This window comes from Lolium perenne, chromosome 4 (genome assembly GCF_019359855.2).
Source record: "Lolium perenne isolate Kyuss_39 chromosome 4, Kyuss_2.0, whole genome shotgun sequence".
Taxonomy (NCBI): domain Eukaryota; kingdom Viridiplantae; phylum Streptophyta; class Magnoliopsida; order Poales; family Poaceae; genus Lolium; species Lolium perenne.
In genome coordinates this window covers 34,998,003-35,020,945 of record NC_067247.2, presented here as the reverse complement: position 1 = coordinate 35,020,945, position 22,943 = coordinate 34,998,003, and the positions used below count along the sequence as shown (strand labels likewise).

The 22,943-nt window shown below is 40.5% G+C and overlaps 2 protein-coding genes across 2 annotated transcripts; both read left to right on the top strand.

Moving 5' to 3' along the window:
- Positions 1–3,442: 3,442 nt before the first annotated feature.
- Positions 3,443–7,495, top strand: LOC127319691 (uncharacterized). The gene is made up of 4 exons (XM_051349658.2): positions 3,443–3,611; positions 6,698–6,841; positions 6,943–7,035; positions 7,118–7,495. Exons 1-4 carry the CDS (start codon positions 3,522–3,524, stop codon positions 7,148–7,150), a joined length of 360 nt encoding a protein of 119 aa, XP_051205618.1. The 5' UTR covers positions 3,443–3,521; the 3' UTR covers positions 7,151–7,495.
- Positions 7,496–13,640: 6,145 nt separating this feature from the next.
- On the top strand, positions 13,641–15,833 carry LOC127319655 (protein FAR1-RELATED SEQUENCE 5-like). The gene has a single exon (XM_051349625.1). It carries the CDS (start codon positions 13,641–13,643, stop codon positions 15,831–15,833), a length of 2,193 nt encoding a protein of 730 aa, XP_051205585.1.
- Positions 15,834–22,943: the final 7,110 nt, after the last annotated feature.

The following is a 22,943-nucleotide window of genomic DNA, read 5'->3' as shown; positions in this document are numbered from 1 at the left end:
ACGCCGATCCCATCTCGGGGGATCCAGGAGATCGCCTCCGGCACCCTGCTGGAGAGGGGAATCATCTCCCGGAGGACTCTACGCCGCCATGGTCGCCTCCGGTGTGATGTGTGAGTAGTCTACCCCTGGACTATGGGTCCATAGCAGTAGCTAGATGGTTGTCTTCTCCCCATTGTGCTATCATTGTCGGATCTTGTGAGCTGCCTAACATGATCAAGATCATCTATCTGTAATTCTATATGTTGCGTTTGTTGGGATCCGACGAATAGAGAATACTTGTTATGTTGATTATCAAAGTTATATCTATGTGTTGTTTATGATCTTGCATGCTCTCCGTTACTAGTAGATGCTCTGGCCAAGTAGATGCTTGTAACTCCAAGAGGGAGTATTTATGCTCGATAGTGGGTTCATGCCTGCATTGACACTGGGACAAAGGACAGAAAGTTCTAAGGTTGTGTTGTGTTGTTGCCACTAGGGATAAAACATTGATGCTATGTCTAAGGATGTAGTTGTTGATTACATTACGCACCATACTTAATGCAATTGTCTGTTGCTTTGCAACTTAATACTGGAGGGGGTTCGGATGATAACCTGAAGGTGGACTTTTTAGGCATAGATGCAGTTGGATGGCGGTCTATGTACTTTGTCGTAATGCCCAATTAAATCTCACTATACTCATCATGATATGTATGTGCATGGTCATGCCCTCTTTATTTGTCAATTGCCCAACTGTAATTTGTTCACCCAACATGCTGTTTGTCTTATGGGAGAGACATCTCTAGTGAACTGTGGACCCCGGTCCAATTCTCTTTACTGAAATACAATCTACTGCAATATTGTTTTACTGTTTTCTGCAAACAATCATCTTCCACACAATACGGTTAATCCTTTGTTACAGCAAGCCGGTGAGATTGACAACCTCACTGTTTCGTTGGGACAAAGTACTTTGGTTGTGTTGTGCAGGTTCCACGTTGGCGCCGGAATCCCTGGTGTTGCGCCGCACTACATCCCGCCGCCATCAACCTTCAACGTGCTTCTTGGCTCCTCCTGGTTCGATAAACCTTGGTTTCTTTCTGAGGGAAAACTTGCTGCTGTGCGCATCATACCTTCCTCTTGGGGTTCCCAACGAACGTGTGAGTTACACGCCATCAGGCTCTACTTCATTCCTCCCCATCCATGGCGGTTGAAGGTCAGTATAGTTCCCTTCTTCTTCCCATATGTGCACTACAAGATTCGTTCTGATTAGGGTCTTTTCGGATGAATTTGGGGGTGTGGGCGGTGCAAATTCGCTAGGATGTGTACTGTTTCGAGGTTCCCCTAGGCTTATTCCGTGGCCAGCCGTTGATCCCAACATCTCACACCCAATATAGCTTCACTCCAACGCCGGGCATTTAAATAGAAGGCCTAAGCCCAGCTTTAGATTAATAAAGCCACGAACGGCACAGAATTACAGGATGCTGATAGAACAGCTTACAAGACACCGACACACACAAGTACACACCGAAAACACGACACATAGCTTGATCGTCAGAGTCCCCAGCCACCAAGGCAAAGCCCTACACTTGGAGCAGCAGCAATTAACACTCGGAAGGGGCTCGTCGTCGAGGAGGAGAACCGTCATGCACGTACATCAAATGGACAAAGGTCGTGGTCCGTCTCCGAAGCCGAAGGAAGCCCCTGCTCCCTCACCCTGGATCGAAGGGCGCCGTACCGCCAGCCGGAGTCGCTCACCCTAGAGCTCGAACGGAAGACAGGGACACTGAGACCAAAGAGCAGAGGCCAGGTTAGGCCACCAAGAACAGCCGAGAGCATCACGATTCTAACACCACCGCCGGACATGAGAACTCGCCCGGCCTGACGCAAGCTAATGGTGCCACGAAGGAACAGCCGCTCAAACGAAGGCGCCCTCGCCGGAGAACCGAAGAAGAACGCTACAAAAGAAACATGCCAGCCACTGCCTCCAAGATGGACCAACATCACACTGCCCCCTTTACCCAAAGCGGCGCCTTTAAGAAAGGCACCACGCCAGAGGCGTAGACGCCGCCCATTCCGAGGGGGAATTGGGTTTTCACCCGGGCACAAGGGATTGGTAGGGGGAGGGGAACCACCTCGACCGCGCCTCCAGCGAGGGAGTGATGCCCGCAGGCGTCACCGCCGTCGTGGCCTCTGGCCAGGGATTTCTCCCGGAGGCCCCCGCCCGACAACCCACCGAGACGCACCCAGTTGAGCTCCCGCGATCGGCGCGACCACAGAACTGGCAGCAAAAGTATGGCCTTCAGATCTGGTGAGCGCAACGCCAGAGAGATCAGCACGCCAGACCAACAACTTCCACCGAGCCTCTGCCCCCGCAGCCGAGCACGGCGGTCAGCACCCACGCGCGCGCCACCCCGCTGGAGAGACGACGCCGCCCACCAGCCCAGGGCCGCCGCCCTGGTATCTGGAGCCCCCACCAAGGAAGAAAACCGCCGAGATCTCTCTTACCTCAGGCCGCCGGCCATCGGAGTAAGAGGAGACTGCAGCGCCGCCGCCTCGGTCAAGTCGATCCCGGCGCGGCGATCCTCCACCTACACACTGTGCGGGGCGCGAGAGCTCAGATCCCCGCCGCCCCCTTCACCGGCGACGTGAGACAAGCTCAGCAGCGTCTATGGGGCGATGAGGAGGGGGGAGTGGGTAGGGGAGCGGCGGTGGCGCGGGGCTAGGGTTTCGCCTCTTCGGTTGCCAGGAGGGGGCGACGCGAGGAGGGCGAAGCGTTTGGCGGCTTCGTTTCAGCATTTGTTGTAGGTCAATAGCAGGTTTCACAAATTTGTGCTGAGCTGTTTCTGTATATGAGCTTACATTACACTTTCCTTTTTCACACCGATAATGTGCATGTTTTATTTTGCATTTCATATCTATAATATCTACTCTGTAGGTCTTTTCTTTTTGTAAAAGTAACCTGATTCTTCTTTTGTTGTGTAGTAAGAACCAGTGAAAGAGTTAACGAGTTTAACGATGGTTTACTCAATATAGCTATCTCTAATGCAGAGGTCTCTGATAGTTATTCTGTAGAAGATGTAGTTGAAGGATTTGTTTCAAATACTTTGCCAGAAACTAATCTATTATCCAGTCAAGGTTTGTATTAAGTAATTAATTTCTCTTTCTTTTAGGGAGTGTCTAATCATCATCTAGCTGAAAATGCAATTGGATTCAAGTCAGATTTCCCCAGCCCAATTGCGTTCCCACGTTCAGTCCCTTTCAGTCCATTTTCATTCACCACTCAGTCTGGCCCAAAAACATCAGTCCGGTTTTTTTCTGGTTTTTTCAGTCCGGCTGTAGCTTCTACGGCCAGAACTAGGCCTTGTAGAACAAATCTAACAACTACGTCTCCACGTCACATTTCTTCTCCTTCTTCCTCCTCACGTAAAGTATCTAGAAAATACATTGTCGACGCCCAGGCCGCCGGGAAAACGCGATCAAGAAAAGGAAGGGGGAAAATAGATCTGGAAGAATAGAGGGCAAGAACAAGATAGATCGAAAGAAACATGGATGGCAACGAGCAGGGAGGGACCTACGTGGACATGGAGAACGATGCTGCTGGGAAGGCCTTTGGATCTCCTCCCGTCTCAGCACAGGTGTGTCTCCACCTCCTCTTCATACATCTCCTCTGTTTTAGTGCAACTGTGTTTCTTGATCAAAATCATGTACCTGACCAAACCAGAAACTGACTTGCTCAAATCAAAATTGAAAGATAACACAAGTCAGCACATGGGGTTGACAACTAACTAGTTCAAGATTCAAATCATGGCGTCCATATCCTCATGGAAACTGAACTCAAGACATATCTGATTACCATTTTGTCCAATGCACTGAATGACATGATTAAAAACAACAACAAAAAGCATAGGACCACTCACTTTGGTTATCATACTGCACATTCTCCATTCTCTGGCAACAATGAAAGCCTTCCAATATCTGAAAATAAGTGAATTGCAAACTAAGAAAAGGAAAACTGAATAAACAGAAAGCCTATTTAGACTTTGGAGAACAATGATTAAACTGAAGAACAAAAATGATGCTGGGGAGCCCTTTGGATCTCCTCCCGCATATGTGTTTGACGGTGCGGGAAAGAAAGAAACAAAAGAAGAGACTACCGCGTATGTGTTTGACGTATCCCTTCTCCAGGCCCAGGTTCTCGGCACAGCAGGTCCAGTGCGCTCCGGCCAGCTTGTAGAAATCTCCAAAACAACACACAAACAGCAGCTACATTAATAAAAAAATCTGAGGCTAATAAAACAACACTGAGAAACAACCGTGTACATGAAGCTAGGAACAACCGGAAACTTGACTGATAGTAGATAAGGGCGAAGCACTTTCTCACCTGAAAAACATTGCCAAAAAAGAAAAACATTGGTGAATTTTATTTGCACTCTAGCATCTTGTAATGCCCTGCATTTTCTGCAAGAAAAAATGAAAATAAACTTAAGAAAAGATGAACTGTGTGCACAAAGACAAAACGGAGAGAGTTTAGATAAGAAATAGGAAATGAGATGGCAGAGATAAAACCACCATCTGTTGTGTGTACAGGGATATCCCATATGTTGTGTGTACAGGGACATTCTCATTTTAGTTAACTTACAACCAAAACAACAACAGGCCTAGGATTAACCTCTCACCTTTGTGTTGTGCTACATATAACGTACCTGGCCAACATGACTCAAGAATGACACTGCAAAAAACAGAGGGACGGAGAAAAAAAGCCATTGGTGTCTACTAGATGGACTAGGAGCGGGCACTACGTCTTCTTCATGCTTCTCCTTTTCCTAGGAATACTCCTTGTCCCTGCAAAAGAATAAAAGAGTAAGAATATTTACAGAGAAATTTGGAAAAGGAGAAAAGCTATGGTTAAAGACTAACTTATTCGTCTATGGAAAAGGAGGAAAAGACTTAGATAGAAGAAGCAGAATAAGGACTGAAACAAACTGAAGCTAAATTCACAAGTCTCTTATCTGTAGATTAAGAAGTAATGAGGATGAAGGCCAAGATCATCATGATAATAGCGATGATCAAGCCTTTCCTGCCTATGAGCCAGTTCTTCGTGTTCTCTGCTCTGTTTCATCTGAATGCAAAATAAGCAGAGGTCAAAAAAAATTCAGCTTAAAAATCGAAGAATAATGTCGCCTGGTCTTGGTAGAAGCTAAACAAAGAAGTGTTGCTATTCTAATGAATAATGACTGATTAACGAATAATGACAGACTAAGAACTGAGATAAATACACCGAAAGAGAGAAACACTTAATATAGGATAGGACTGAGACAAATAGTCTTCTATGCTTAGTAAGCTGATCTAGAAATTATAGATGGAGAAATCAAAGATGGAGGTAGCGTACTGAGACAAAGAAAAAACTGAAACCAAAATAACTAGTGTACTGAGACATAACATGTTGTCTGGATGCATGTCTGTAGTGGAGAATGAGAGACAAAAACAGAGACTGAGAGCATCGGAGAGAGAGCTACCTTGAGGAGGGCTGCAATGGGTCCTGTTGGCGCACGGATGGAGACAAGCAACTGCAGCCGTAGGTCTGAGTGGATCTGGTACGAAATGTAAACATAGAGTTTGAGACAATAAAAAGATACAATGCCACTGCTCAAGCAGCTAAGTAGCTGAGGAAATAAAAAAACGTGGCGAAGAAAAATGAAAGACATGAAGCTGAGGAAATAAAATACTAAACAAAGAAGACCGAAAGACTGAAAACTGAGGGACCGAGAGAATGCCGCTGCTCTAAATGAGGGACTGAGAAACTAAGGGACTAGAAACTGAAGATGATTGAAAACTAAATAGACAGTATGCCGCTGCTATAAATGAGGAATAAAACTGAATAAAACTAACAAAGAATGAAGAATGACAATGCAAAACTGAGGGATGGAGAATGACCTAAAGAATGAGCGACAAACTGAAGAATTAAAGAATAAGTGACAATAAAAACCGAGAAACGGAGAATGAGCGAGTAAATGAAGACTTGACACTGATCTTAAACAAAAACTGAATAATGAAACTGCAAAACTGAGAAACGGAGAATGAGCGAGAAACTGAAGAATAAAACTTAGACTAAAACTGAGGGACTGAGAAACTCAGGGACTAGAAACTGAAGATGATTGAAAACTGAATAGACAGTATGCCACTGCTCTAAATGAGGAATAAAACTGAGATAAAACTGAATAAAACTAACAAAGAATGAAGAATGACAATGCAAAACTAATGAAACTGCAAAACTGAGAAACGGAGAATGAGCGAGAAACTGAAGAATAAAACTTAGACTAAAACTGAGAAAAGCAAATAATTCATGAATAAGTGACAAGTAATGAGGCATGAAGAATGAGGAACAGAGAATGAAGAATCAACGAGTAACTGAAGACTGAAGACTGAGATAAGAAAATAGACTTTAAAATGAAGACTGAGATTCACAGATAAATAATATACTAAGGACTGAGCTAAGAAAATGAAGAATGACGAACAAAGAATGAAGAATCAGCGAGTAACTGAAGACTGAGGACTGAGATAAGAAAATATACTTAAAAATGAAGACTGGGGACTGAGCTAAGCAAATGAAACCGAAGACTGAATTCTGAAGGACAGAGACTAAAAATTATATCTGTTTCTATTTCTTTGTTTCCTTTGTTTCTACTCAATTGATATTATATATAAATATGTCTATATGCAGAAAGAATCTATGACGGGATCGGGAAGCTACAAAACATCAATTGCTATGAACGACGACTTCTTCTTACAGGAAGGATTCACTTACACAGGTCTGCTACTTGGTGATATAACACATCCTGCAGTGTATGAAAAACAAGATGAGCAGGTATTACAATACTAATCAGGAAAAACACAAGTTTCAAAAAATTCATAGTTGCTTCTAATAAAATCTAATCTGTCATATTTATGTGTATGCTGAATATGAAGGATAACATTAAAGATTCTTCTGCTACAATGCTCGGAGACGAAGAGGATAATCCATGGGATGTCAGCATGTTCAACGACATACAGCTAGACGAGGTACAAAAAAAATAAGAACCAAATCATATATACATTGTACACTTTCAATTTATATTTATTGAAAAAAATACATTACATGCAGGTATATGATGCTGGAACAATAGACAATCAATAACAAACTAAAGCTGGGGGATCACATGACAAGGCATCCACAAGTGCAAGCAATGACAACCGACATAATCCGGAAGAAAATGAAAATTTAACTGAAGAAGATGATACGTCTCCGACGTATCGATAATTTCTTATGTTCCATGCCACATTATTGATGTTATCTACATGTTTTATGCACACTTTATGTCATATTCGTGCATTTTCTGGAACTAACCTATTAACAAGATGCCGAAGTGCCAGTTCCTGTTTTCTTCTGTTTTTGGTTTCAGAAATCCTAGTAACGAAATATTCTCGGAATCGGACGAAATCAACGCCCAAGTTCCTATTTTCACCGGAAGCATCCAGAACACCCGGGAAGGACCAGAGGGGGCCCAAAGGGCCCCCAGGACCATAGGCCGGCGCGGCCCAGGGCCCTGGCCGCGCCGCCCTATGGTGTCGTCGCCCTTCGACCCTCCTGCGCCGCCTCTTCGCCTATATAAAGCCCCTGGATCAAAAACCACGATACGTTCGGCGAAAACCACGAAACCTTGGTAGCCGCCGCCATCGCGATGCCAAGATCCGGGGACAGGAGTCTCTCGTTACGGCACGCTGCCTGAGCGGGGAAGTGCCCCCGGAAGGCTCCTCCATCGACACCGCTGCCATCTCCACCGCCATCTTCATCACCGCTGCTGCTCCCATGAGGAGGGAGTAGTTCTCCATCGAGGCTCGGGGCTGTACCGGTAGCTATGTGGTTCATCTCTCCCATGTACCTCAATACAATAATCTCATGAGCTGCTTTACATGATTGAGATTCATATGAGTTTGTATCACAATTTATCTATGTGCTACTCTAGCAAAGTTATTAAAGTAGTTCTATTCCTCCTGCACGTGTGTAAAGGTGACAGTGTGTGCACCGTGTTAGTACTTGGTTTATGCTATGATCATGATCTCTTGTAGATTGCGAAGTTAACTATTGCTATGATAATATTGATGTGATCTATTCCTCCTACATATGCATGAAGGTGACAGTGTGCATGCTATGTTAGTACTTGGTTTAGTCTATTGATCTATCTTACACTATAAGGTTACTTAAACATGAGCATTATTGTGGAGCTTGTTAACTCCGGCATTGAGGGTTCGTGTAATCCTTCGCAATGTGTTCATCATCCAACAAAAGTGTAGAGTATGCATTTATCTATTCTGTTATGTGATCAATGTTGAGAGTGTCCACTAGTGAAAGTGTAATCCCTAGGCCTTGTTCCTAAATACTGCTGAGTTACTACTGCTTGTTTCTTGTTTCTTTGCGTTACTACTGCTGCAATACTACCACCATCAACTACACGCCAGCAAGCTATTTTCTGGCACCGTTGCTACTGCTCATACTTATTCATACCACCTGTATTTCACTATCTCTTCGCCGAACTAGTGCACCTATTAGGTGTGTTGGGGACACAAGAGACTTCTTGCTTTGTGGTTGCAGGGTTGCATGAGAGGGATATCTTTGACCTCTTCCTCCCTGAGTTCGATAAACCTTGGGTGATCCACTTAAGGGAAAACTTGCTGCTGTTCTACAAACCTCTGCTCTTGGAGGCCCAACACTGTCTACAGGAAAGGAGGGGGAACGTAGACATCAAGCACTTTTCTGGCGCCGTTGCCGGGGAGGAAAGGTAAAAGGTACTCACACTCCGGACCTCGGCTACCAAGCTATTTTCCGCTGTCGTAAGTACTCGAAGCTATTTCCTTTAGATCCTGCAATTGCATCTTTTTGTTTCTTGTTTACACTAGTTTGGCATAATGGACAAGAATGATCTTCTTACTCTATTTCCTGATTTAAAACATGGATTGTTTGATGCGAAAATTAAAAAACCTATGGAATCTTATTTGCATGCTGGTAGTAATATTAGTATGAACGCTTTGAACACCATTGTTGATAATAATATAGAAAGTTCTAAGCTTGGGGAAGCTGGTTTTCATGATCTTTTTAGTCCCCCAAGCATTGAGGAGAAAATTTTCTTTGATGATACTTTGCCTCCTATTTATGATGATTATAATGATACTGGTCTTTTGGTGCCACCTACTATGGAGAGTAAATTTTGTTGTGATTATACTATGCCTCTTACACTTGATGAGAATAATAATGATAGCTACTTTGTTGAATTTGCTCCCACTACAACTACTAATAAAATTGATTATGCTTATGTGGAGAGTAATAATTTTATGCATGAGACTCATGATAAGAATGCTTTATGTGATAGTTATATTGTTGAGTTTTCTCATGATGCTACTGGACATTATTATGAGAGAGGAAAATATGGTTGTAGAAATTTTCATGTTACTAAAACACCTCTCTATGTGCTGAAATTTTTGAAGCTATACTTGTTTTATCTTCCTATGCTTGCTACTTTGCTCTTCGTGAACTTGTTTCTTTACAAGATTCCCTTTCATAGGAAGCATGTTAGACTTAAATGTGTTTTGTATTTGCCTCTTGATGCTCTCTTTTGCTTCAAATACTATTTCTTGCGAGTGCATCATTAAAACTGCTGAGCCCATCTTAATGGCTATAAAGAAAAGAACTTCTTGGGAGATAACCCATGTGTTATTTTGCTACAGTACTTTGTTTTATATTTGTGTCTTGGAAGTTGTTTACTACTGTAGCAACCTCTCCTTATCTTAGTTTTGTGTTTTGTTGTGCCAAGTGAAGCCTCTAATCGAAGGTTGATACTAGATTTGGATTTCTGCGCAGAAACAGATTTCTATCTGTCACGAATCTGGGATTTTCTCTCTGTAGAAAAATCAGAAAAATATGCCAATTTACGTGCGTGTTTCTCAGATATGTACGCAACTTTCGTTAGTTTTGAGTTTTCTGATCTGAGCAACAGAAGTATTTATTAGAAATTCGTCTTTACGGACTGTTCTGTTTTGACAGATTCTGCCTTTTATTTCGCATTGCCTCTTTTGCTATGTGGGATGGATTTCTTTGTTCCATTAAACTCCAGTAGCTTTGAGCAATGTCCAGAAGTGTTAAGAATGATTGTGTCACCTCTGAACATGTGAGTTTTTGATTATGTACTAACCCCTCTAATGAAGTTTATGAGAAGTTTGGTGTGAAGGAAGTTTTCAAGGGTCAAGAGAGGAGGATGATATACTATGATCAAGAAGAGTGAAAGCTCTAAGCTTGGGGATGCCCCGGTGGTTCACCCCTGCATATATCAAGAAGACTCAAGCGTCTAAGCTTGGGGATGCCCAAGGCATCCCCTTCTTCATCGACAAATTATCAGGTTCCTTCTCTTGACACTATATTTTTATTCCATCACATCTTATGTGCTTTTCTTGGAGCGTCGGTTTGTTTTTGTTTTTGTTTTGTTTGAATAAAATGGATCCTAGCATTCACCTTATGGGAGAGAGACACGCTCCGCTGTAGCATATGGACAAGTATGTCCTTGGTTTCTACTCATAGTATTCATGGCGAAGTTTCTTCTTCGTTAAATTGTTATATGGTTGGAATTGGAAAATGATACATGTAGTAATTGCTATAAATGTCTTGGGTAATGTGATACTTGGCAATTGTTGTGCTCATGTTTAAGCTCTTGCATCATATGCTTTGCACCCATTAATGAAGAAATACATAGAGCATGCTAAAATTTGGTTTGCATATTTGGTTTCTCTAACGTCTAGATAATTTCTAGTATTGAGTTTGAACAACAAGGAAGACGGTGTAGAGTCTTATAATGTTTTCAATATGTCTTTTATGTGAGTTTTGCTGCACCGGTTCATCCTTGTGTTTGTTTCAAATAACCTTGCTAGCCTAAACCTTGTATCGAGAGGGAATACTTCTCATGCATCCAAAATCCTTGAGCCAACCACTATGCCATTTGTGTCCACCATACCTACCTACTACATGGTATTTCTCCGCCATTCCAAAGTAAATTGCTTGAGTGCTACCTTTAAACAATTCAAAATTTATCACCCCTGATTTGTGTCAATGTTTTATAGCTCATGAGGAAGAATGTGGTGTTTATCTTTCAATCTTGCTGGGCAACTTTCACCAATGGACTAGTGGCTTCATCCGCTTATCCAATAATTTTGCAAAAAGAGCTGGCAATGGGATTCCCAGTCCCAAATTAATTAACAAAAATAGACACTCCTCCATGGTATGTGATTGTTGGACGGCACCCGAAGGATTCGGTTAGCCATGGCTTGTGTAAGCAAAGGTTGGGAGGAGTGTCATCATAATAAAACTAAAATAAAAAGGCACTCCTTCATGGTATGAGATTGTTGGCAGGCACCCGAGGATTCGGTTAGCCATGGTTTGTGAAAGAAAGGTTGGAAGGAGTGCCATCCAAAAATAAAATAAAATGGGAGCCACTCTTTGAAGGTTTGTCTGGCAAGGGGGTTAGAGTAGCCGCTACCATTCGTTGACAACAACAAGCACCTCTCAAAATTTTACTTTTATGCTCTTTATATGTTTTCAAAATCAAAGCTCTAGCACAAATATAGCAATCGATGCTTTCCTCTTTGAAGGACCATTCTTTTACTTTTATTGTTGAGTCAGTTCACCTATTCCTCTCCACCTCAAGAAGCAAACACTTGTGTGAACTGTGCATTGATTCCTACATACTTGCATATTGCACTTATTATATTACTCTATGTTGACAATATCCATGGGATATACATGTTACAAGTTGAAAGCAACCGCTGAAACTTAATCTTCCATTGTGTTGCTTCAATGCCTTTACTTTAAATTATTGCTTTATGAGTTAACTCTTATGCAAGACTCATTGATGCTTGTCTCGAAGTACTATTCATGAAAAGTCTTTGCTTTATGATTCACTTGTTTACTCATGTCATATACATTGTTTTGATCGCTGCGTTCACTACATATGCTTTACAAATAGTATGATCAAGGTTATGATGGCATGTCACTCCAGAAATTATCTGTGTTATCGTTTTACCTGCTCGGGACGAGCAGAACTAAGCTTGGGGATGCTGATACGTCTCCGACGTATCGATAATTTCTTATGTTCCATGCCACATTATTGATGTTATCTACATGTTTTATGCACACTTTATGTCATATTCGTGCATTTTCTGGAACTAACCTATTAACAAGATGCCGAAGTGCCAGTTCCTGTTTTCTGCTGTTTTTGGTTTCAGAAATCCTAGTAACGAAATATTCTCGGAATCGGACGAAATCAACGCCCAAGTTCCTATTTTCACCGGAAGCATCCAGAACACCCGGGAAGGACCAGAGAGGGGGCACTGGGCCCCAGACCATAGGCCGGCGCGGCCCAGGCCCTGGCCGCGCCGCCCTATGGTGTCGTCGCCCCTTCGACCCTCCTGCACCGCCTCTTCGCCTAGTTAAAGCCCCTGGATCAAAAACCACGATACGTTCGGCGAAAACCACGAAAACCTTCGAGCCGCCGCCATCGCGACGCCAAGATCTGGGGGACAGGAGTCTCTGTTCTGGCACGCTGCCGGAGCGGGGAAGTGCCCCCGGAAGGCTCCTCCATCGACACCGCTGCCATCTCCACCGCCATCTTCATCATCGCTGCTGCTCCCATGAGGAGGGAGTAGTTCTCCATCGAGGCTCGGGGCTGTACCGGTAGCTATGTGGTTCATCTCTCCCATGTACCTCAATACAATAATCTCATGAGCTGCTTTACATGATTGAGATTCATATGAGTTTGTATCACAATTTATCTATGTGCTACTCTAGCAAAGTTATTAAAGTAGTTCTATTCCTCCTGCACGTGTGTAAAGGTGACAGTGTGTGCACCGTGTTAGTACTTGGTTTATGCTATGATCATGATCTCTTGTAGATTGCGAAGTTAACTATTGCTATGATAATATTGATGTGATCTATTCCTCCTACATATGCATGAAGGTGACAGTGTGCATGCTATGTTAGTACTTGGTTTAGTCTATTGATCTATCTTACACTATAAGGTTACTTAAACATGAGCATTATTGTGGAGCTTGTTAACTCCGGCATTGAGGGTTCGTGTAATCCTACGCAATGTGTTCATCATCCAACAAAAGTGTAGAGTATGCATTTATCTATTCTGTTATGTGATCAATGTTGAGAGTGTCCACTAGTGAAAGTGTAATCCCTAGGCCTTGTTCCTAAATACTGCTGAGTTACTACTTTGCTTGTTTCTTGTTTCTTTGCGTTACTACTGCTGCAATACTACCACCATCAACTACACGCCAGCAAGCTATTTTCTGGCACCGTTGCTACTGCTCATACTTATTCATACCACCTGTATTTCACTATCTCTTCGCCGAACTAGTGCACCTATTAGGTGTGTTGGGGACACAAGAGACTTCTTGCTTTGTGGTTGCAGGGTTGCATGAGAGGGATATCTTTGACCTCTTCCTCCCTGAGTTCGATAAACCTTGGGTGATCCACTTAAGGGAAAACTTGCTGCTGTTCTACAAACCTCTGCTCTTGGAGGCCCAACACTGTCTACAGGAAAGGAGGGGGAACGTAGACATCAGAAGACATTAACAATTTCATGTCAAATGAAGCGCTAGCTGCAGAAGGAGTTCCCAGAAATGAAGATACCGAAAATCACAGTGCAAGCAAATTGATACCTGAGGTTGGCATGGAGTTCCAGACAAGAGAGGAAGCACAAAAGTTCTTCAACTTGTATGCTTACGTAGTTGGCTTCTCCGTCAGTTGTGTATCATCTTATCGTACTACAAGCAAAAATAGAAACAATGAGGTCATAAGGTTCACAATGAAATGCAACAAATATGGGGTAAACAATCAGGCAGAGGCTGACAACATTGTAGCACAGAGACAAAGCACAGTTATAGCCAAGTCAAACTGCAAGGTTGAAATGGTGGCCAGCGAGAAACATGGGATGTGGACAATAACAAGCCTCAATCTATTGCACAACCATGAACTATGCCCTCAAAGCAGATTCTACAGGTCACACATATACATGTCGGATGGTGAAAAGGAAATGATTAGAACAATGAAACATTGCAATATGCCTACACGGGACATGGTAGCAGTTTTGGCATTCATCAGAGGAGGCATGGCACAATTGCCATACAACAAAAGAAAGGTCAGCAACTACAGCTCAAGTATAAACAGGGAAGTCAGTAACAATGACATGATGGAGGTACTTGATTGGTTTTCAAAGAAAAAAGCAGAAAATCCAGGATTCCATCATGCCATTGACTTGGATGGTGAAAACAAAGTGCGGAGTGTATTTTGGGCAGATGCTAGGGCCAGACTGTACTATGACATATGTGGAGATTGTGTCAGCTTTGACACTACATTCCTTACTAACAAGTACAATCTCCCATTTGCCCCGTTTGTTGGTGTGTCACCACATGGAAAAACATACCTTTTTGCATGTGCATTCATAATAAATGAAAGTGCGGAAGGTTTCAAGTGGTGTTTCAGACAGTTCAAGGAAGCAATGGGCGGAAAGTGCCCAAAAACTATTATAACTGACCAAGATAAAGGAATGGAGAATGCTATAAAAGCAATTTTCAAAGAAGCAGTGCACAGATGTTGCTTGTTCCATGTCAAGAAGAAAATCGATGATAAAGGCGGGACAATGTTCCAAGCAAATGAAGGACTATATGAGGAATTACAGGACATGATAGACAAATCATTAACAATCCATGAATTTGAAACACTATGGCAGGCAATGATAAAAGAGCATAATGTAGAGCATGTCAAAATATTTCAGGATCTTTGGAAAAGTAAGCACAGGTGGGTACCTGTTTACTTCAAGGATAAGTTCTTCCCATTCATCCAAACAACAGCTAGAAGTGAGGGAACAAATGCATTGTTCAAAAAAGGAGTAGGTCCGCAATTCAGCATGACAAGCTTCCTAAGGGAATACCAGCGCATAATGGATAACATGCATGCCAATGAGGATGAGCTGGATCATAATGCAATAAACAAGAAAGTGAATGAAAAAAAGTTCATCACTGATTACTACATTGAGAGGCAGGCACATAAGCTATACAATGTATCCATATTTAGGAAATTCCAGAAACTCCTAAAGGATGTTACAAGACTACAACTCAGGGAAGAATCAAAAGGCAAAATATACTGGGTGTTTCAGGCAAAAAATTACCCAATAAAGGAGCACAGACAGAGAGATTACCTGGTTCAAGTGAATGAACAAACAGAAGAATACTCATGCATATGTTGTAAATTTCAAAAAGACGGTCTTCTCTGCTCTCATATATTGAAAATAATGCTGCACCTACAAGTAGAAAAGATACCTGATAAGTACATTATAGAGAGGTGGCGCAAGAGAGAAAAAAAGCTATTCAATGATACTGTGGCAGCGCCAAATGAGGATAGCATAGTTTTGAGATTTAATGTACTTTCACGGTTGTTGAGACACACGGCATCTAATGGTTCTAAGAATAAGAGAAAGTACCAGTACTTGCTACAAGATATTCCAAGGATAGAAGCAGAAATGGCAAGAATGGACACTGAAACTGAACAAGTTTCAATAGTGGGACAGAATAGTTCAGTAAGAACAGTTGTTAACTTGGACCCAACAGCTGAAAGTGCACCAACAATACAACTATTAGACCCAGATGTTGTTGATACAAAGGGCCGACCTAGACTGCTAACTATAAAGGAAAGAATCAAGCAGAACAAGTTTTACACATGCAGCCACTGTGGTTCTACTAAACATAAAAGAAAAATTGTGATAAACTGCATTTGACATTCAATTTACCAAAGAAGAAAAGAGTAAGGAAGAAGAAAGAAAATGGTAATGATGGTAAGCATAAATTGTTGTTGCGTGAATAAGAGAACAATAACTATGACATAACAATCAAAATGACATTATTTTTGATTATGCAGATACAGACACTCAAGGAGATCGAGGTAAATCAAAAAAGACAAAGCGTGATGCACATGAAAGTGGGTTGGACCAACAAATGATTCATCCCACGATGTCTTCTTCGGTGAACCAACCTACACCAAGTTGCTAAAAAAGAGGATACAGAAGAAACATGCGATATGACAAAAAAAACAATTGTACTTCATTGTGTTGAGATGTACTATACATCCTACAAATTATATGTGTCCTACTACTATTTATAGTATTATTCATATGTAAAAACATGGATTTATGTGTGGCAGAATCATCTTATGAAAAACAACATGATGATTGAGAAGATATCTGTATCTACTTGTTATTCCTCGCTGTTTGAGATATGTATAATGAATATTTATGGGTTTATGGGATCGTTGCGCATCTGGCCAGTTAAGTAAGCAACCATTGCAAAGTTCTCCCGATACTGAACCTAGAACAAAAATAAAAGGAAACTAGTTTCTTTAGTGCTAAAAAATAAGAGAAGCCTTCTCTGAACCATAATTGAACAAAAAACAGACGAAAAATGAGCAGAAATAAGCACAACCTGGGAGTCCACCTTCTGACCCTGCAGCAACATCTCATACTGCACTGATATGTATGAGGAAATCGTCATACTTAAAATGATTTTGGTACACCTTCTGACCCTACAGCAGCAACTTACTTCAGTTTGATATGTATGAGGAAATCGTCATACTTAAAATGAACACGAACACGATAGCAACACTAACACTGAAACTCACCCAAGAGGCCTGTATCCACTTGCACAATACATGGACCTAGCTTAGGATGTCCAGGGGATGGAGGATAATGTAGAAAGTACAGAAATACTTAGTAAAACTGAGTTGAGGTAATCAATTTTGAAAAAAGATGGACTTAAAAATACAAAAAGAACAGAGAACAGTCACAAAAAAGGGGCCGCCACTTAGCACATGAGCGACTCAGCAATGCACCACTAACATTGTCATTCAAACACTTTTTCGAAAAAATGACAAGGGTTTCAACCAAAAAGAACAAAAAAGCAGAAAAGGTTGAAGAAAACCAAAAACTGAATTATAATTAAAGCATGCAAAAATATACAACAAAAGTGGATCCTCCTCCTTTAACCCGGGCTTGGAACCGGCTAGCCAACTTATAAAATAAAGATTACACTTCAAAAGATTGGCGTAGGCGGAGTTACCCACCCCCCCTAACACATCAAAACAAAACCCCGCCCAGATACTAAACAGATACTAAACACAACTACACTGCAAGTGAAAAAGAAAATGGACCGAAAGAAATAGACAAATGTGCAAAAATTAACAGTACTAAAATGTTCGTAAAATTTAGAATACAAACTGAGTTGAAACAAAACAGTATGATATAACATTGTAATACAAAAATATAGAATCATAATGACCAAAGTGAGCTAGGTTGACACTGAGACAAAGTCCAAAGTCCAGTCAACTGAGTTGGCGCACGAAATCATCCTGGCAACCACAAAAACAGATAGAGAAAAGAAAATTTTAAAAAGGGATGCTATAACCCTAGAAATTTTGCAAAAATATAAACGAAATGTACCTTAACATAATAGTTGGTAACTAAGCCGCGATTCGCTTTATTGCCAGCATGGAAGAATAGAAGATTTGCAAACTGAATACGAAGATGCAAGATGTCTTCTTTACTGAATTCTTTCCGTAGGTCCTTGGTGGGAACAAAAAGTTCCAGAGACTTCATCAGAAAAATGCCGCAATCATGACTGATCAAAAGATTACATAGAATGCAGGTTGTCATTGACTGTAGTACAACTAGCATGAAAAAAGATTACATAGCAACTAAACTATGAGAATATCTATAAAATTGAAATAGATAGGAACCAGACTAGATAAAAATTCATGAAAAAATATGGGATTACTTACGCATTCCCCTGCCGTGGCATGTGAGGAGTCATAACTTTGAAAACATTGAAATTGGGCTCATTAGTGTGACAGATCTTTTCCCATAGAAGAATGAAGTTTTTAATCTAGGTTCCATAAACAAAAAGATAGTAACTTAAAAAAAAGATTATGCAGAAGACGTATGAAGAAGATGAAAAAAACATGGAATCAAGAATTACTTACTAGAGGACCACGAACTGAACGTTGGTAATTAGAATCTGGACCGTAGAAGGAATCAATAAACGCAAAAAGCTTGAACTTGAAATCAACCACAAACGAAAACCAATGATCCAAATGGCATATTGGAAAAAATAACTGCAACAGTCATGTGGACAAAAACAACATGAATAAGGACACCAATGAATATAAAAAAATTGGACAGAACATTTGATAAACCAACTAAAAACATACTCTGTCAGAGAAATCAAGCCGTTTCCCTTTACTCGTGCTAGCAGCACCAAGAAATGAAGTGCGGACAAGGCTCTCATGCATTTCAGTTGATAATAGCAAAATGCTTTCCTGCCATTAAAAGGAAGAGCTAAGAATACAGCAAACCAAGTGAAAAAAGAAATGAAGAATAACCAGTAAACACATGTGAAAAAACAATAGGAAATTACATACCCCAATGTATGAAAAGAAATAGTGCCTCCCAGATTTTGAAGGATGGTTATCTTCAAATAGCTTTCGGCAAAAACAAGGAATCAGGAAGTTGTCGACATGACCATCGGGCATTAGCGTCTGTCCAAGAGATACATAGCTACAGTGAACTCCATGGTATATGAGGGCATAGTTCCTGCATTGAAAACATAAGTAAAACCATTATAAAAAGGAGAAAGAGAAAAATCATATGCAAAAACAAAAGTATAGAATCAGAAAAAATAAGAAAGTAAATACATACTTCTGAATGCGGTCAGTGTAAGCCAATTCGACAATAGCAGAGTAGTGCATGATATCATCAACTGAAACGGGGAAGCGTGAATTCTCTGCTAAAGGAAATACTAAAGTATTCTTTGGCTGGAGAATGATAAGACCATTGACAGAAGATTTCCTTTTAGGAATGAAATTATCCAGATCTACTACCTCTGCAACATCAGCGAGATCTGGCAAAGTGGTTGCTGGATTTCTAACTGAATTCCTAACCTCACTATGTTTTTGGTGCACACTCCTATTGTAAACTGCATCAGCTTCCATAGCTAGTTCACTTTGACGGTCCTTGAAGTTGATAGCACCAGTGATAGAAACTTCAGGTGAATTATCCGGCTATAGTTTCAACAAGTGCAGAAATGAGAAAACAGACAAAATTCGGAGATAAAAAAAGACCGGAAAAGTGAGATCAAATAAGTATTAGAAACTATAAAAAAATACCAATTCGGCCTTTGGCGAAGTATCAGCGACAGGGATTGGAGCTTGCTTGCTTCCTTTCAATTTGTTAGCTGCACGTTTATTAACTAAAGGAATCCCTTCTACCTTGGTACCTTCCTGCAACATATAGAACAATCAGAAAAGGAAGAAGAAAAAAATAGTAGTGAAAAGAAAGCAAATAATAAACACTTAAAAGCATGAAACTAACCTTGCCACCAGGACAGGGTGACAAATTCATACGGCCAATTGGAGATATCAGATCAGATTGACAGAAAACGGTATCGGCATTATCAGGTACATGTAAACTTAGTCTTGACTTGACTTTAGCTACAGGATGCATTTCTGGAGCTGAAATTCATTTAGAAAACAAAAAAGAAGTGAAAAGAGAAAAAGTCATAACATTATAGATAGAAAAATAAATAATAACAATAACTAGATGTTTCTTCCTTGAAAAAATCTAATGAATTATAACCTGTTATATTCGAATTTTTAACACCTGCATCACCTGGAATGGCCACTGGAGTGTCTGTACCAAAAAAGAAAAAGAAGTGGATATAAACATATATACACAAACTCAAAAAAAATGATCAAAACTCAGAAAACACAGTATCCAAACAGTGAACCTCTGTTAGAGTTGAATTGATACTCCTATACAAAGGGCGAGCATTTGACAAGAATTGCAGAACATCATGTGCCAACTTGTTGGTGATGCCAGTCTCAGAAGAATTATAGCACTGAATAATCTCAATGATACCATCAATTGTCTGCCAGATAGAATAAAAAGAAACATTAGACAAAGCACTATAGACAGAAGAGCACAGCTTAAAAAAAAGAAAAAGGATTTCACCTTGCTAGACAAAATCATCCCAAATTCCTTGTGCAAAGTTTGCTTTTGTTGCGCCAACATAGATTCTAACTGTGCACCTACCTTCATGCGAGATTTGCTACTCATATGGACTCTCTATACATCGAAAACATAATAAAAAGTATTATAAACACTCACATCGCCATAGAAAAATAACAAAGGACAAAAAACCATAATGAGAAAATTACGTTTAAGTAGCAGCTAGGAAGATCATTTCTCATACGCCTCCACCCAAAACCACTTCTACTTGCACGATCCAGCTCCGAATACTCTTTGATCATGTCACCACACCATGAAACTGACCTAGGAACTCCACTACCAGCAATGTGGACACCGAAATCAAGACAATCCAGGTAATATACCTACAAGAAGAAATCGAAAAAAAGTTTTAAAAAAGAAACAACAAAAGCAGATAAAAACACAAAAGAAAATAAATGAAAAAGAAAGAATTTGGCAATTAGGAAAAACAAACTTACTGCAAGAGCGTATGCACAGAACTCAAATGACTTGGGTTTCCTTCCTGTTGATTTTATGAACTTCAAATAGTTTGAAACCCCAAGTATAAGATGATTATAAACTAGCTGGCACAAATCAAAACTGCTGGCTCGTTTAGGATCACCTAACTGACATATGTATTTGGTGTCTAAACAACCGTTGGCAGATGGACAAAGGAAACAGGAAATTGCAATTTGCATGAAACACACGAAAATCTGTTGATCAGAGAGGGGATCACCAGACTTTAGCTTGTCGCCAAAGAAAGTAATGTGAGGAACTTCTGATAAATCAAACAAGGAAGCAATGAAATCCACTCCACCATCACTGTTCTCAACAATGACACCACCAGAATTCGACAAGCCAAGAACGAAATGAATAGAATGTTTTGAAATGTTCATTATCTTGTGATCAACAATAATCTGTGAACAATCAGTGTCAACATGACATGCAAGCCACCGGATGAACGAAGAAGGAATGTGTGTCTTTGAAAAAACAAGCAAGCAACTGAAACCCAAGTTCTCGATAACAGACTTCTGCTCTGGAGTAAGCCGATGCAACATCTCAAAGAAATACTTGCTTGAATATACTGTAAAGGAGGACTTGTCAATCCCATAAACCTTTGACCTTTTCTTCTAAAAAAATTGAGGAAATGAACAAGTGTCAAGTAATCAAACAAGAAAGCATGGTTTCATAGACACTATAAAATCAAAAAACTACCAGACCTGTCTCCATACATCAGAACTTCTACAGAAATTTGAGAAATCTCTCTTCAAAGATTTAACAGCCTATAAAAAAGAGGAAGAAATAAGAAAATAACTACAGAAAATCATCTGAATTTAAAAAGAAAGAAGTGAAAATAGACACATGGAAACCAATTATCCAACAAAAAACAAAAATGATACATCTTTGCTGAAAAACTTAAACAAAGCATCATCCAATATTCTTTTCCTTCTAGGGATGGCAGTATCCTATATAATTGCAAAAGTCTTCAAGTAAATAAAGGAACAAAGCAAAGGTAAAAAAATGCAGAGAAAAAGGGAGAGTATTAACTACTAGTTCATCAGAACTTGAGCTTATGTCATAATGGCTATCCGCATTTGATAAGCCAAAGTGAGAAACATCGCCACAAAGAGGATCAACACGATGCCTACGAAGATGAATGAACAATTCTAGCAGTGAGAATAACTGATAAAAAAGACCAAATCACAATTCAGTAGACAAACTTGGGTGGTCAGATTAACCAATAATTGTACAAAAAAATCGATTGAGTGAAAACAAGATTATGGAGTTACCTTCTAAAACAGTCTGAGAAATGAACTCATGGATATATAATGTAGAACATAGTAAATCTGAATTTCACAAAACAACAAAAAAAAACTAGAATAATATGCTTCTAGACTAGATAGTCCTTCTCAATTGCAGTGATTAACCAAAATAGGACTAGCTGACATATGATACCCAAATTAATACACGTAGAAAATATTTTAAATTACAAAAGAAAATGTGCAATTGTGATGGTCTAGAATCAAAAATGAACTGAGAAAATGGACAGTAGAATCACAAAATCACAAAATCCCATGTTGGGCACTTGCTTGGGTGAATGAATGGCACACTACAAAAACAGAGAACTGTTGTATACAGTAGAGCAGTGTAATAAGATGATAGAAAATCAATCCTAGCAGAAAAAATGGAAAACAATTCCTAGGGAGCTTGCAAAAATTTCTACCTAGCTGCGCAGAGACAGAACTAGTCAAACAATGCAGGATATTTGCAGTAAAAACTGAAGTCATTCATTACAAAATCCTTGGATAACAAGGGACATGCTAAGAAAGTGAGAACAATTGCTAACTAAAAAGCATCAATAGATTCATTAGACCACTGAGTTGCAGTTTACCAAAATACACATATACAACATAAACTACTAGCTCTATACAGATAACCAACTAGACGAACAAAACTGAAAAATCACTCCAATCAGACGAACACAAACTGAATCACAGTGAGAAAACAAACAAACTGACTTGGGGATTATGAATGACTTCAACAAATAAAGGTACAGGATAAGATATGAGCCGATACGGGGAGAAACCGTACCCATCCCGCCGGAACCGACGGCTTCGACAACATGGGCGAACCCATCGACGCTCACTGGACTCGCCATGGACCAACCCACGTCCTCGGTGACGAAGCGGACCCATGCTTCCGCTGATGTGAGGAACGAGTGCACTCCGCCCCCAAAACGCTCTCCTACCCTTCACGCGCTAGAGAGAAAACGTCGCTCACCTGGGCGCGGAGCTAGGGATCCTAGACGCGGGGAAC